Raw genomic sequence first — 16,741 nt, 5'->3', positions numbered from 1 at the left:
AGTTTTAGGCGAGCCTGGTCTACAAAGTGAGCTCCTGGACAGCCAAGGCTACACAGAGAAACCCTGCCTCAAAAATAAAAAAGATTTAGAATCAAAGCTAATCTAAAATTTTTAATGTATTTTTAAAAACAGATCATGAACTCACCCAGCAGTACTTATATATTAACTAATACTAACCTGTCTTGAATATTCTTTCTGACAATTAGAAAATATGATTTGATGAGTCTTTCAATAACCTCACAATCTCGCTGTTCACGGGCAGACAGTTTTCGTGCAACTGGAACTGGCTGAAAGAGAGAAAAATATTATTTCTGTGCCATTTTGAAATGGGAACCTTTAAATTTAAATTTTTTGTGACTTTAATTTCTGCTTAGTGTCCACTACTAACTTGGTTCACTTGTAGATTTAAACAAAATTGTCATGGCTTACCACATCCAGCAAATTGACAGCATGGCCCTTTTGTGGACTTGCTGGCATAATTGGAATCGGTTTTGATTTTTCTTCAGCAAGTAATTCTTCAGCTTTTGAAGTTTTCAACATTCCTCTCCAGTTGCCTGTTGCTGGTTCCTGACCACCATCTCCAATCCCACCACCTGCAGATGCAACCTGGAAACACATGTTCCAACCCTGTACTCTGACAACAAATGAGGTTCATTTTCTTTGACGGTAATCAAGAACATACAGGTAGTAACTATCTGGAATTTATTCAGACAGATAATGAAGTCAGAGATGATGGTGGCATTTATCACTAAAAATCTGCTGGAGAGATGGCTCAGAAGTTAAGAGCACTGGCTGCTCTTCCAGAGGTCCTGAGTTCAATTTCAGCACCCACATGGTAGCTCTCAACCATCTCTAATGAGATCTGGTGCCCTCTGCTGCTGTGCAGGTGTACATGCAGGCAGAATATTGTATATATAATACTAAAAATCTAAGGGGTTCTGTTTGAAGCTTTCTGCCAATTCATGAACTATTTAATTATTTTTATTTACTGACTTATCAAAATGTTACATTTCCCCCACTCCTCAAACACTATATTAAAAGCACACAAGGAAACAGAACTGCCCTTGGTTTCATCTCAGAATAATTTAACACTTAGCCATTGAACTATGATCTTACAGTGCTGTGAGCTTATGGCCCTACATATTTCTAAAACTAGACTATATCCCCCATAGTCAAATGTAAAAGTAGATCTCTTTAAAGGAAGAAGACAACATCCTTAAACCCAACTATTAGATTTAACAAACTACCTAAAATGTGAAACTTAACATAAGCACAACATAAGCTCCCTCATGATCTGTACTCCTGAGGAAAAAAAAATCTAGTGAGAGAATCCATTACTACCTTTCATCACAATGGCTTCTGCAACCTTATTTTATGAGGACTGAACTTTTAAAAAAAAAAAGAAAAAACAAAAAAACCCAACTATTTACCATAGTTGGAAAACTAGTGCTTAGATCCTCTTTAAGGTCTTGTAATAGACTAAATCATAAAAACGGAGGAGTGCTATGGTACTTGTAAGAAAAACAGTAGTTTGGAGAATCATTAAGATTTTAAAAATCTGTCAAAGCGTCAGAAATATAAAAGCAATGTCTGTATATAGATGTTCGTGTTTGTTAAATAGACATGAATTATAATAAATCAAATGAAATCATAAGGAAAATGAACAAGGAATGGAATAAAACTTGTGCAGTAATTTGCATGGTTCTCTGAAGATCATAGCTGAGACATGGAGATATCTGTAAGGATTGGAGGGTGAGATAAACTTAGAAAGTATGTAATGAAAGAAAAAAATGGAAAAGGAATAGGTCTGGATATCCTACACATGATTTTCTGTGAATACTATTACCAAGAATTGACAAGCCTTAAACTCTCACAGTTTCCATGTTTTGAATTTGTGTAAGCTTTGAAAGCACATGTGAAATGCTATACTTAAGAGTTAAATATATATACTAATGGAAGCACTGGAGAGGTCAGAGCTCAGACCTTTACAGAGGAAGTGTCCCAAAGTAGCATTTCCATCTCAGAAATCTTAATCTCTTCCAAAAGAAGATATTGAAAGTGAATCTTGAAGGTAACAGCAGTAAGAAAGGTTACTGTTAGTTAAAACTGTTAAAGCTAGACTAATGCCACTTTACAAGGGTTAGATAAACATTAAGACCATAACACAGACAACAAAAAACAGAGGCCACTGTACAAACAGGTTCTTGATGAATTTGAAGTGTTTTAGTAAGAACCAAAGGAACCAACATTTCCATCTGAAGCAAGAGACTCACATTTTTAGTTTCTCTTCTGCTGTCCTGAATTAACTGTTAAAAGATATGTTAAAACATGCAATTTAACAAGCAAGATTTAAATAGCAATGGCTTGAAAATTTTAAAGTAGAAGATAGTTTCCTTTTAGAATTATTTTTCTGTGTATATCTTCTATAACGCAAGCAAAGGAAAGAATGTCAACAATAATAGTATGACACATACTTTGTTTTACCATTTAAAATCTTACATTAGGCTAACATAGTCTAACCACAATATCCGACATTATATTGTTTTATTCAGTGTACTGTCTCCAAACTAGGCATGCAGGCTTAGATTAGGAATCAGAACAGACCTTGCCATCAGCCTCAGCAGAAGCAGCAGGGGGGGGCTCCTGGGAGGCGGGTGCCAAAGCACTTGGAACTTTAGAAGACTAAAGGCAAAAATGCAGGGGAGGGAAAAAAAAAAAAAAATCAAGGATGCCAAAAATGCATTTGGAAACATTTCATAGACAAAATTTTCCTTCTATAATGAAATAGTAAAGTCATACAAAAAAAATAAAAGGAACCATGGAGATGATATATTCCTTATTTCCCATACCACTGTCACTTGTTAAGATTTTCTGCAGATTAACAAGAAAACCCAAATCCAAAAGCTGCTGCTGCTGCTTTATCTGGGGGTGGGTATGGAGTGGATGAAGGGTTCTTAGTAAGATCTTTTCTGACAAGAAACTCAAGGTAAGAGGTATAAGAACTGTTGAAAGTTATTGCTAAAAATTAAAACTTATTACATACACAGCTGCCTTCCCTCGTCTTTCCAAAAGCACTTATGATAAAATCACTGTTGAACAAATACGAATCTTAAAAAAGAAACCTTGACACCTAAGAGCCACCTTTCTTATTAAATTATTCTAAGCTTTAAAAAACCTGTATACTCTTATTTCAGCAACCCTTAAAGTATTAGAGACAGAAGAAGAGAAATACATTCTCACAGAGAAATATACCCGGCTGAGGCTGATCTTTGAGTGTGGGGAATAAACTATAAAAACAATTGCATTTATTTACCTTATCTCGTGATACAGCTGAAGGTAGTTCTCTTGCTAGCCTGTTTCTTCTTTGTTCCTATAAAATGTAACCAAGCCTTTGTAATTACCAGAATATTGAGATATGGGCCTAGTACAGCATGTTTATCTTAGTTGAAAAGTTTTATGGAGTATCTCACAGAGTTATTGTATTACTCTAGGAACTTACGCCATACTTGATTATATTTTAAAACAAAGTCATGAAACCTAATGCTTCCCTATGTTTGTTTTTACACAAACATATCTGTTACGGGATTCAACACACATAGCAACAGTGGCTCCTTTACCAGGGGCTCCCAAATGAAGGGAGTTGACAAACATCTCTTCCTTAGGAAGTTATGCACACTGACTTAAACTATCTCCACATCCATACGGAACACAGGCTTTTCAACACACCATGAAGAATTTGAAGACATATATACCTCATAAAAAATATAAAGCCTTAAATGTCACTCAAACTACAAAAGCAAAACAAAAACCATACGCTAATCAATAAATCCTTTTTGTTTGGTAAGGACAAAGTAAAACTAACTGTTCCAGGTGATTCTGAGAACTAGAATTATGAGAACAATGTAATGACTTTAGCATATTTCCTAGGCATACAAGAATATGCCAATCTCTTGTATGAAATTACTTGCAACTCATCTCCAACCTCTGAAAATAATGACTTACCTCTATATTATTGTTCATTAGCCCACAAGCATCAGCAAAGTCGGGATGTTTTGTGTTGATATAAGCTAGCTCAATTGCCACTAAGTTATGTACCTACAAAAAACAAAATAAGGCTAATATTAAAAAAATTACCAGGAAAACCTAACTTTGAGAAGTCTAAATATAAAAACTTATATAGAAATATTGCAAAAGTTTAAGAAACATTTTCAAATACTTCATGACTATACCTCAAATAATATTCCATTACCAATGACAATTAGCTCTAAATTATTTACCTTTCAAATTTAAAATTGCACTTCTAAGGAAACATGATATTAAGGGAGCTTTCCTATTACTGCAGAAAGTTATCTACCTGATGTAATTTTAAGTTCAATAAACAACTTTGTTATTCAAATTTGAGACCATGCATTACAGTGTCAAAGTTTATGTTCAGTTTTAGCAAGAATAGTTCATCAGTAGAGATAAGTTAAAGATGCTAATTTTCCCCTGATAGTAAACATATTTAAGCCTAAGTTAGTAATAACTTAGCCTTAACCATGAAGCACATAATTGAAATCAACAGGGCTAAAATTCCAATGAGACAGCAATCAAAAGGAAAAGTGAAAATTTATGTTTTTAGTCTTCTACAGAATTCCTAAGGCTTACAGAGATTAAGCATCAATCTTTATCTTTTAAAAAATAATATATGTTAGTTATTCATAACTGGCTTTACTTGTGATGTTTTCATCATGTTTATAATGTACTTTAATCATACTCACCACTACCATAAGTCCCCCTCCCCTTCCTGCTGATCCCTTTCTTCTTCACAACTAGCAGCCCCTCTTCTTTCAATTGTCTTTAATGACCCACTGAGTTTCATTAGGGCTGCTTACAGAAATATTGGAGAGGGTAAGGGATTGTTTACATGGCCACCTTTAAAGTGTTTTCTTTTCTTTTCTTTTTTTTTTTTTTTTTTTAATCTTCTAGCCTTTAAATGTTTCTGGTCACAGCTTTTCTCCAAAACTGACTCCCCCACTGCCAATTCTGAACAAAAGAAAAGTTATCAAAACATTACTTATCAAGTACCAAATGAACTATTACACAATGTGAGCTACTTGTTAACCCAAGAGTTGTTTGTTGGCCAAGGTTATAGTGCTTCTAGTTAAATCACAGGATACAGATAGAAATATGCTGAGGACCGTGGGCTGGAGAGATGGCTCAGAGATTAAGAGCACTGGCAATTCTTCCAAAGGTCCTGAGTTCAATTCCCAGCAACCACATGGTGGCTCACAACCGTCTGTAATGGTATTTGGTTTGGGAAAAATATGTGTAAAAAAAGAATAAAACTTTTTAAAAATATATGCTGAGGAAAAAAAAAAAAACAACAACAGAAGATTTCTTCTGCAGGTAGCACAAAAGGAACCAAGACTCTTATGACTGCCTTATCTCAAGTTCCAGAATACTTAATGGTGCAGAGCTGGTGACATGAAGTTCCCATGATTCTATAGTGTTAGATCAGGCTTGGGCATCTGACTCTAACAGTAATTTCTGCTAAGCAAGCAACCACTCAACCAAGAGTTCCAAGGACACTACAAGTGATGCTCAAATTAGTTTTAATGGTCAAAAGAAAAACAAAAAGCTCCTAACCAATTAGGGGCATAATGTAATTTCAAATACTTCAGCTCACATTTCTGTCAATTTTAGCATTTTTTTATGGGGATAGGGGTGGACCGCTACATCTCACTTACAGTAACAATTAACTCCTATCATTAGGACACAGAACAAGCAAAATGTGGAAGAGGCCAAATTACCCTGGTGTGCTTCAGACTAAAAGTAAACTTGCTGTAAAGGTCTGGTTTACTGAGTCCAGAGATAGAACTAATTTCCCAGAAAAATCAATGGCAGCACAGAAGAGAATCAGCTACCCAAGAACTTCAACAATATTCCATCCTCATAAAAACTTAGAATTTCAGGAAAGCAATGATTAAAATGTCAGAAAATACTGTATACTAGAATTACTAAAAACTTTCTTTGGGAGTAAGAGTTAAATACCTATGACTTGCAAAGTACACTGGGAAACATGCCTGAAACAATCATAATGTTATCCTGACAAACAACGAAGTTTTAAGCCTTTCAAGCCTGACAGTGGCTTACCATTTCATTAGTAACGGGCAACCGTTTCCGAAGAAGGCAAGTCACTACTTCAACTATTGCATCATGAAGTTTAGGGAACCGTAACAATTCCTGTATGCAATAAAGAAGTAAAAATGTCAGACTGTTTAATTGAGAATTAAATAATCACTGAAGTACTGAGTTAGACTGGGAACTTACATTTAAGAATGCCATTTGAAATCACTCTTAAGTCAGGAAATGAGTGCTCTGACTTTTAGCTCACACCGCCCACTCTGAGAAAGGACCTGATAAGCCTGTTCCGTCACATGTGTACCTGTGTGCTGTAATTGCTACAGTGCTGGATGATCCTCTGCATCTCCTCATGAACAAGCTCTACACACCGGAGGCTGGGTTCTTCCAGACGCTTGATCTGCCGTTTGACCAGTAACTCAAATGAAACTTCAGGCACAAATAAAGCAGGACGAGGGCCCTGAAACAACAAAACTTGGCTCTCTTATTGTAGCTATGTACAAGTTTAGTTAGGTCTTCCAAAAGATTAAAAAAATAATCTTATTCTTGTTCATTTTCATGAAAAATGTTTCAAGTATGAGAACAAAATAAACTGTGCATCAACTTAAAACATGCTCAAACAAAGCTTTAACCTTTTTCTTGTTAAGCATACTCACAGTAGCATTTCTAATGGCAGTCAAAATGTCAATAGTGTTAAGGCCACCTAGTGGGTCAACAGATTCTAAAGTTCGCCCAAAAGTCTCATGGAAAATATAACAAATTCTAGCACCACCGCATCTGAAAAGCAATGAATTATATGATTATGTACTGCTATAAAGAAAACAAGCTAAAAGTTATGCATTTCTTTAAGCTTTAAGGCCGTTTCATTTTCTGAGAAAGCCTTTTCATTAACCCACTGGCTGTACTAATCTATACTCCTACCAACAATGAATAAAGGTTTCTCTCTTAATATATATACTCTTAAGTCTATTCTAATTCTATTAATTTTCTTTCAAATTCTGTGATTTTTTTTTTCTCTAAAGCTGAACAGTATTCCATTTATGGATATACCAAGTTTTCATTATACATTTATTTGTTGATGGATAAGTAGGTTAATTCCAACTCTTTACTATAGTGAATAAAGCAACAATAAATATGAGGAGCAATTATCTTTATGGTAGGTCATGGATTTCACTGGGTATATACCTAAAGTGAAGTAGCTGTGTCAAATAGTAGTACTATTTGTACCTTTTTAAAAAAATTTTCAAACACAGCTAGGCGCCATGGTGTACGCCTGTAATTCCAGCACTCAGGGAGGCAGAGGTAGGTGGGTCTCTGTGAGTTCAAGGCCAGCATGGTCTCCAAAGTCCAGGACAGCCAAGGCTACACAGAAAAAAACCTGTTGCAAACAAAACAAAACCAAACCACACACACACATGCACATACACAGAATCATTTTCATAATGGATGTACTAATTTGCACCCCACTGTGATAAAGATTCCTCTCTCTCTAACATTTTGGCAAATTTGTTGATTAACACCACTCTGATTGGGCTGAGGTAGAATCTCAAAGTACTAAACAATTTTTAAAATAATTATTGGCCATCTACGTGGTTTTGTTAAAACTGTTTCATTTATTTGCCTGCTTGTTGATTAGAATTTTTATTTCCTTGGGTATTAATTTTTGCAATTAGTTGTAAATCCAGAATTTACATTAGCCTCTGTCTGAAGTGAAGTTTTACTCCCATTCTATAGGTTGTTACTCTGCTAATAGTCTCTTTTGCTACACAAACATTTTTATTTTTCTGTCCCCATACATTGATACTTGGGACAAGTTCCTGCGTTTTAGTGTTCTATTCAAGTTCTTGCCTACCCCAATGTCTTGAAGGATACTCCGTATGTTTTCCTCTACAAGTTTCAATGGTCTTTGATCCATTCTGAATTAAGGTTAAATAATCCAAAGTCATTCTGCATGTGAACATCCAGTTTTGCCAGCACTTTCTTTTTTTTTTTTTTTCAAATGAGTATTTTGCCATTGTCAAAAACAGGCATAGCTTTCTCATTTCTTGGTCCACTATTTTTATTCCATCTATCTGTTTTTTTGTTGGTTTGTTTGTTTTGAAATGCCAGTATCAAACTGTCTTTATCACTGTAGCCCTGCCGAATATTCTGAGGTTGGTATGTGGGCTTTTGTGGGCCCATACAAATTCTTGTATTTTCTAAACCCACGAAATATGACATCGCAATTTTGACAAACATTCCATTAAATCCATAAATTAATTTTGGTTTCACAGCCATTCTCAAAATATTAATTTTGTCAATCCAGGAGGATAGACGTTCTTGCCATCATCTAGTATCTTCTGGGATTTCCCCTTCTAGGGTCTTGAAGTTCTCTTTTCCTGATTATTTTTGGAGTTATTTGAATGGGATATTTTACCCAATTTCCTTCTCTTAGAGTATGCTGTTGATCTATATAAAGGATTTTTGATACTGATTTTATATTTTATTTTATATTGTGATTTTATGTTATATTTAATGGGTTAAGAGTTTTCTAATAGAGATAATGAGGTTTTTTTAAATAACAGAATCATCATCTACTAAGACAGATATTTTGACTTCTTCCTTTCCTATCCCTCCTTCTTTTATGTCTTTCTCTTGTCTTCAACTCAAAATATTTTTGAGCCAGTTTCTCTATTAAAATTAATTTCAGGATTATGAATATTATGGTTTCACATGATTTACTATATAATTATGTGAAATAAGGGTTGACGCAACTAAAAATTATAAAATAGTGTTTCCCTGCCCTAGTTTTCTTCAGGTAGCTTATTAGCATCTCCATGAAATAGTACCTTATTTGTTTCTAAGTCAGCCAATTATTTTACTAAAAGGATAGATAATAAATATTAGGCTTTTTATTATTTGTTGCAATTACCCAAACCTGTTAGTAAGTACAAAAACAATCTATAAAAAAACGACTTGAGTTATCTATGCTGGAGTAAAACATAGCCTGACATTTAAATCAAGTGTTTGTTTTAAAAATGATTAAAATGGACAGAGAGGAGAGAGAAAAAAGGAGGGGGGAGAAAATGTTTAGTTAGGTATTTTCATTTACTGCTGGCAGTCAGTTGTTTGTGATCAAATATTCTGAAGAAATGATGCCAAGATAGTACATATAGCACCTGATAAAATTCAGGCATTAGTCTATCTTACAGCAGATGTGTAGAGAAATGTGTAGGTCAAAGTAAACAGAAGGAATAATCTCACATTGGTGAAATTAATGGTAATTCTATTTTTCTGTTTTATTTTTATTTACCTGTACAAGTTACAAGTTTCACTACCACTTACACTATGTGTGCTGGCCATGTCTAGACCATCACGTAAAGCTCTTCCATATTGGTTTAACATGCTAAATGTAGACCACTAACTTGATTTCTAAAACTAAAGTGACTTCTTTTCTAGAGTGTGGAGAGCTACCTGTTTGTCAGGCTGCTTTGTTATTGAGCTCTTAGCAAAAAACCATGTTTTCACCCTGGCCTTCACCTGGAGTCAGGAATAAGCAAAATATTTTGCCAAGTTCACTTCCTTTTGTTTGAGACAGCAGGCACGATATTTTGCCAAGTTCACTTCCTTTTGTTTGTGTGAGGATCACACAGACAGATGGTCGAGGTAAACAAGTTTGACTTCTTCATGAACTCCTTCATTGTTCTAAGGCTCTGACTATGAAAAGGGATTATGTAATAAACTGGGCTGACTGGCAGACCTCTCAAACAGACCGGATGTATAGTGTGTTGGTTTTTAAATTTTCTTTCAATTCTCACTACTCACTCAAGCACTGTTCAACTCTGCTGGTGGGCTCCAGCAGTTTGGTGTCTGAACAGGGACACTGAGATACATTGAAACAACGAAGGACACCACAAGTATTGGCAAGCTTGGATCATAAAGAGAAAAGAGTGCAATGAGTAAAATTTGAGAGTAAAAATGGGACAAGGCAGCCTCATGTTTTTTGTAGGGAATTTAATTAAAGATAATCTGAATATGCGGCATGGAACTGAAAAAGTGAAACTTTCAGGGTTAGAGAGAAAGAAAGAGGTTGGAAAGATGGGAGGCTTTAGGACAAAATGAGATTAAACCATCAGCTCTTCCAGAGAGTTTTATGTCCTTCCTGATGATAATAATTCCTTGTTAGAAGAAGACTGTGAGGATGACTTAGATCCTGATAAGGTTGCAGAGTTGGAGGAAAAAGCAGCTACATGTATTCTGAGAGATACCCTCCGATTCAGGCTATAAGTGTTAAAAACTTAAGCCTTTTACTCAAGCCCTGTTAGAGTCCTTGTCTACCGAGGTCCTCTACTCAGGGAACTGGAAGCAATTAGCAAGAGTATGTTTATCAGGAGGAGATCATTTATTATGGAAGTCAGAAATTACAAAGCACTGGCAAGTTACAGCTCAATCGAGCTCAAGGAGTACCTATAACTTTGTGCTTGCTGGGAAGGGAAACAGGAAAACAATTGAATTTTGATGTGACCATTTATGCTCAAGTAAATGCTGCTGCCCAAAAGGCCTGGAATAAACTTTTGCAAACAGGTAGACAGATGAAGGATTTATTAAAAATCTGTCAGAGACCTGGAGAATTATTTCAAGATTCTGTAGCAAGATTAATGCAAGCAGCAAGCAGGGTTTTAGGCGATATAGATTCTGAATTATTATCAGTAAAACAATTGGCCTATGAAATGCTTAACAGTGCCTGCTAAACAGCTTTGAGACCCTTTAGGAAAAAAGGAAATATTTCTAACTATATTAGGTTATGTTCTGACATCAGACCACATTATACTCAAGGAATGGCTATGGCTGCTGCCCTACAAGAGAAGACTATTAAAGAGGTATTATTTCAACAACAAAAAGGCCCAAAGAATGGAATATCTGGTAGTTATGGGCGAATGGGACATCAAAGAAAAAATTGTCCTCATTTTGATAAGAAGGGAGTCAAAAGGTCTATGTCCAAGATATAAAAGAGGAAAGCATTGGGCTAATGAATATAAGTCTAAAAGAGATGCTGCAGGAAACCCTTTAATTCAAGGAAACTGGAAAAAGGGCCATTATTACCTCAAAGTATGGCAAACAGTTCAACCTTATGTCAGAATTTTATGGCTCAAACTGCTAAAACTAGAAAAGCATATTTTTCATTATATTATTCATTATTCATTACATGGATGACATTTTATTGGCTCATAAGAATGAAAAAATTTTATTAAGTGCTTTTGAACACTTACAACAAACTTTGAAGGTTCAAGGTTTAATAGTTACACCAGAAAAGGTGCAAACAGTCACCTTATTTGCATACCCTCAGATTATTATGCCTCAAAAAACTCAATTGAGAAAAAAACCTAAAAACTTTAAATGATTTTCAAAAGGTGATATTAATTGGCTTAGACCCCATTTGAAGTTAACTACTAGGAAACCAAAAACTAAAACCACTTTTTGACATTTTAAAAGGAGAGGCTAAACCTTTGTCAAAAAGGGAACTTACCAAAGAAGCTCATAATGCTTTGCAAAAGATAAAATTAGCTATTAAAAAACAGTATGTTCAATATATACATTATTCAAAAAATGGGATATATATATATTTTGGCTACTGTTCAGACTCCAACTACTATATTATGGCAAAAAGGACCATTATTATGGTTACACTTGCTTATGTCTCCTATACAAGTTCTAACACCATATTATGAAACACTGGCTAGTTTAATTAAAATGGCAAGCATAAAATCTCGCAAATATTTTGGTAAAGAGCTTTCCTTAATTGGAGTTCCTTTTACCAAACAACAAATAGACTGGTTATTTCAAAACACAAATTATTGGGCCATAACGTTGCTCTTTATTTAGGCCATATTGACAATCATTATCCAAAAGATAAATTACTTCAATTTGTAAGATAAATTACTTCAACATGCTTTTGAATTTCCTAAAATAATTAAACAAGAACCATTACCTCAAGTTCCAACAATATTCACTGATGGATCTTCAAATAAAAAAACTATATGTATACTGCAGGGACAAACTTTTGTTTTACAAACATTTACCAGCCTCAGCTCAAACTGTAGAATTAGGAACTATATTCACAGTCTTTAAAAATAAGGCTTCCACCTCTTTCAACTTGTATACTAATAGCCATCATATTGCTAAGGCTTCACAAATCCTACAGACTATAACATATATTGATACGACTAATAAACAAATACAAGATCTATTTTAAAATATATAACAAAATATCCAGGGCCATATACAACCTTATTAAATAGGGTATATTAGAGTTCATTCAGCACTTCCTAGACCTCTAACTTTAGGCAATGATTTAACAGATCAAGCCACACACGATCAAATTAATTCAACAAAAATTGGCTCAACAATCTCATGCCTTACATCATCTTATTATCAGAAAAACGGCTGGACAAATTATGTTTTTCTTGTCCTGAACATTTTAATATACCTCAATAAGATGTCAATCCTAGAGGACTGACTCCCAATCATTTATGACAAATGAACATAACTCAGATCCCAAAATTAAAAATAAAAACTAAAATATGTTTACATAACAATTGATACTTTTTCAAGACTTATCATAAAAACTCCCTTAACAGGAGAAACCACCAAACACAATCTAAATGTTTTGCTACAATGGTATTCCTTCCATTACAAAGACTGATAATGATACTACATACATGGATCAAGCTTTTCAACAATTTTATAAACAATTGAATACAAGTCATAAAACAGATATTCCATATAATCAAGGTCAAAAAATTATAGAGCATGCCCATGGATCTCTTTAAGAACAATTACAAAAAATAAAAAAGGACAAGTTATATCCCTAAACACCACAGAATTATATTAATGATACTCTTTAAAGTTTTTGAATGTGGATCTACAAGGCCATTCTACGCCTGATTGATTGTGGCACCCTAATAACCAAAGATAATTATTCCCAAGTGAAATGGAAACACCTAATTACTGGAATATGGCAGGGCCCTGACCCTGTATTAATATGGGGAAGAGGTGATGTTTGTGTTTTTCCGAAGGATGCTGAAGGAGCCAGGTAGATCCCAGAAAGGTTGGTACGATTTGAAGGAGGTGTTCCCCAGAAGGAGGATGTTCCTGCTGCTGACCATGGTGAATTCTGTCTTGATGGTGAATGGAGAGCTATATTGGGCTTATTCTCCTGACCCACTTTTGTTACATTCTGCTCCTGAGAGAAGATGTGCAGAGAAACCTCTTAAGATACAATGTGACTGTACTTGATTGATGTGGTAATCAGGACAATTCTCAACAAAATCAGGAAGAATGAAAAAGATGACTGCCTATGGGACTTTGGTGGTCTGATTCTGGTTTTCAGCAGACTTACATTTGGAAGTTTGCCACAGAAACTCTTGGAGGCCCAGTAACTGCCTATGTATATTCTCCTTATGCTTTGTTGTTTGGAAATGTTAACATTTTTATACAAGATTCAAACTTTAATGTTTCTTGCCATCAATGTAAACTAACAACTGTATATTCTAAGCTTTCAAATGGACAACAGGTTTTGTTGTTCAACAGCCTTTCATTGTGGTTCCTGTGAATGTTTCTCAGGCTTGGTATTTTGATAAGGGGTCATCTTTTAAGTCACTTTTATGGAATGTTATAGGACTTGGCTTATTACTCTTACTAGAAGCATGTCTCCTACCAGTGATAATTAAAACCTTCATCAAGGCCTTTTAGAACGTTAAAGCTGATCTGCATAAGATTAAACTCCAGTGTCTACCGTAGCGGAAATTTACAGCCAAAGATGGCTGAAGAATATTCAACCTAAGACAGGGCATGAATGATGGATTTCATGTACCAATGATGGGTAAGAATAAATCTTTCAAGAGAGACAACCTAAAACAGGCACAATTTTCTGTTCCATAGCTCTTAAGTTATGGTCAATTTTTAAAATACAAAAAAGGGAGACCTGTGGAGAGCCACTCGTTTGTCAGACTGCTTTATTATTGAGCTCTCAGCAAAAAAACAAAACAAAACAACAACAAAAAAACATGTTTTCACCCTGGCCTTCACCTGTCGTCAGGGATAAGCAAGATGTTTTGTCAAGTTCACTTCCTTTGGTTTGAGACAGCAGGCAGGATGTTTTGCAAAGTTCCTTTTGTTTATGTGAGGATCATACAGATGGTCGAGGTAAACAAGTTTGACTTCTCCATGAACCTCTTCATTGTACTGAGTTGCTTTGCTCTGACTATGAAAAGGGATTATGTAATAAACTGGGCTGACAGTTTCCACTGGCAGCCCTCTCGAAGAGATTCCATGTGTAGTATGTTGGTTTTAGTTTTCTTTATCCTCAATTCCCACTCAAGAACTGTTTGACTCTGACAGCGGCTTCCGGCATTAGAGCCTTGCTTTCCCCTCTGACTTAGGTTTCTTTTGCTATGATAAACACCATGACCAAAAACAACTTGGAGAGGAAAGGGTTCACTCTGTGTCACAGCATACAGTCCAATATGAAGGTAAGTCAGGGCAGGAACTCAAGGCAAGAATCTGGAGGTGAGAAGTCATGGAGGAGTGCTGCTCACTAGCTTGCTTAGCCTGTGTTCTTATGTAACTCAGGATCACCATCCAAAATGGGCTAGGCCTTCCCACATTAATCAGTCAAGAAAATGCCTGACAAATTCACGTATAGGCCAACCATATTTATACATCTTCCCAGCTGAAGAGTTCCTCTTCTCAAATGACTCTAGCTCCTGTCAGATAGCTACAAAACTAACCAATATGCCTGCCTTACCAATCCCAGTTATGGCCAGTCAAGAAAGATGCTTATCAATCCCAGGACTGCTCTTCAAACTGAAAACTCCCACTGGTTACACTTAACAATGGACAACTGCAGGACAAAAGAGGAAAAAAATCATTCTTCCCACCCTCCTTCCTCTAAAACCTTTAAGAATAACCCCCATTCTGCCATGTGGACCTGATCTCTCCTCAGAGCCCCTGTTCCCCATGCAGCTGTCTTCTATGATATTAAAATTTAAAATCTATTCTAGTAAAACTCACAAATAAGATAATCTGCCCACTTGGCCTCAAACCCAGAACTTTATATAAGTGCACTAAAGAAACAACTGGGCTGGGTATGTAGCTCAGTGACAGAGTACTTGCTTAAACAACAATGACCCAAATTTATTTTAAGTACAATTATTCTTGTGGTACTTTGAATGAAAAAGTTCAGATGAGAAGGTTCAAATGTTTCAATCCTCCATCTACAGTTGTGGCATTGTTTGGGAAAGTTAGGTTTGGTCTTGCTCAGGAAGTATGTCACTGGGTACAGGCTTTGAGGTTTCCAAGCTACACTCCATTCCTAGTTCACTCCCAGCCTGCTGCTCCAGTCTCCTGATTGCTGCCATGTTTCCCCCACTGTGATGGTGCTAAGTTTCTTAGTCTCTCTGGAACCATAAGGCCAAATAAAACTACTTCTTAATATAAATTGCCTTGGTCAGAGTGTTTTATCATAGCAATAGAAAAGCCACTAATACAGTTTTAAAAGTTAAAGGCTGGTGGGATGGCTCAGTAAGTATTGCATAGTAACAAGATGCTATCTTGCACTTTGCCCTGATAGACTTGGAAACTAGAGCAGAACAATATCGTGGTAGTCTGGTGTATGACAATCAATGGAACTACTCACACTATACAGCAGTGGTTCTCAACCCTTTAATACAGTTCTTCATATTGTGGTGTGCCCCCAACCATAAAATTATTTTTGTTGCTACTTCATAACTATACTGTTCCTACTATATGAATTAAAATATATGTGTTTTCTGATGGTCTTAGGCAATCCCTGTGAAAGGGTTGTCAACCTCCAAAGGGGTCATAACCTATAGGTTGAGAAATGCTGCTACAGAGAATCAGAAGATTCTCACCAAGTATTCCAGCAGTTATTCCCTCCCTCAGCTGCAAGTCATCTTGGGAGATGAGACTAGAAAAGGAAGTGAAAAGTTAAGATTGAAAGTGGGACATATAATGCAGAATCCATGAGGCTTCCATCCAGCATGGGGTGGGACATGGCATCAATGTAGCTATTATGAGATTACCACACTTCTGTAACTAACTCTTTACATGTGCTCTGTAAACAAGTACAATATACTCATTAGTCTCATCAGTTGGACTTTGGTGAAGTCAGCCACTTCATATCTGATATTTGGGGTGATTAGATGTTCATTTGTGCTTCCCCAGGAAAAGAAACAGTGAGTAGTGGTGCTTGAACATACGCCCGACAAACCAAGCTCAATCTCTCAATCTCACAAGGTGGCAGGAGAGAACCAACTTCTGATAGTTGTCTTTTAACCTCCACAGGTCTACTGAGAGAGACAGAGACAGACACAGACACAGACAGACAGACAGACAAAGACAGAGACAGACAGAGGGAGGAAGGAAGGGAGAGCAAGGGAGAGACCAAGCATTTCATTTTAAACATTGGGGGGGAAAAAAGAACTATTTCAAAGCCTGCCATTATGGCATGTCCTTACAATTCTAGCTATGTAGGAAGCTGAGATAGGAGGATCATGAGTTTGAGGAGAGCCTAAGCAACACAGGCTTTTAAAAGGTTTTTTTTTAAAGTTGTTTCACC

The 16,741-nt window shown here is 35.9% G+C and overlaps 1 protein-coding gene across 8 annotated transcripts in view; it reads right to left on the bottom strand.

The window, feature by feature from the left end:
- The window catches only part of Dnm1l (dynamin 1 like), a 63,140-nt gene that overhangs the window by 4,221 nt on the left and 42,178 nt on the right, over positions 1–16,741 (bottom strand). For 2 of the 8 annotated variants that reach the window (XM_055599136.1, XM_055599138.1), the window contains 9 exons: positions 6,780–6,900; positions 6,428–6,583; positions 6,136–6,225; positions 4,003–4,095; positions 3,314–3,370; positions 2,605–2,682; positions 2,274–2,306; positions 430–606; positions 178–287 (listed from right to left, as the gene is read on the bottom strand). In XM_055599136.1, coding sequence (XP_055455111.1) covers positions 178–287; positions 430–606; positions 2,274–2,306; positions 2,605–2,682; positions 3,314–3,370; positions 4,003–4,095; positions 6,136–6,225; positions 6,428–6,583; positions 6,780–6,900 — 915 coding nt within the window. The remainder of the gene's footprint in view (positions 1–177; positions 288–429; positions 607–2,273; positions 2,307–2,604; positions 2,683–3,313; positions 3,371–4,002; positions 4,096–6,135; positions 6,226–6,427; positions 6,584–6,779; positions 6,901–16,741) is intronic. The other 6 variants (XM_055599137.1, XM_055599140.1, XM_055599141.1 and 3 more) reach the window with 3 other exon arrangements.

This window comes from Psammomys obesus, unplaced genomic scaffold (assembly GCF_907164565.1).
Source record: "Psammomys obesus unplaced genomic scaffold, mPsaObe1.curated_primary_1811, whole genome shotgun sequence".
NCBI classification, from domain to species: domain Eukaryota; kingdom Metazoa; phylum Chordata; class Mammalia; order Rodentia; family Muridae; genus Psammomys; species Psammomys obesus.
Note: the sequence above shows the minus strand (reverse complement) of the source record. Positions and strands in the feature narration are given on the sequence as shown.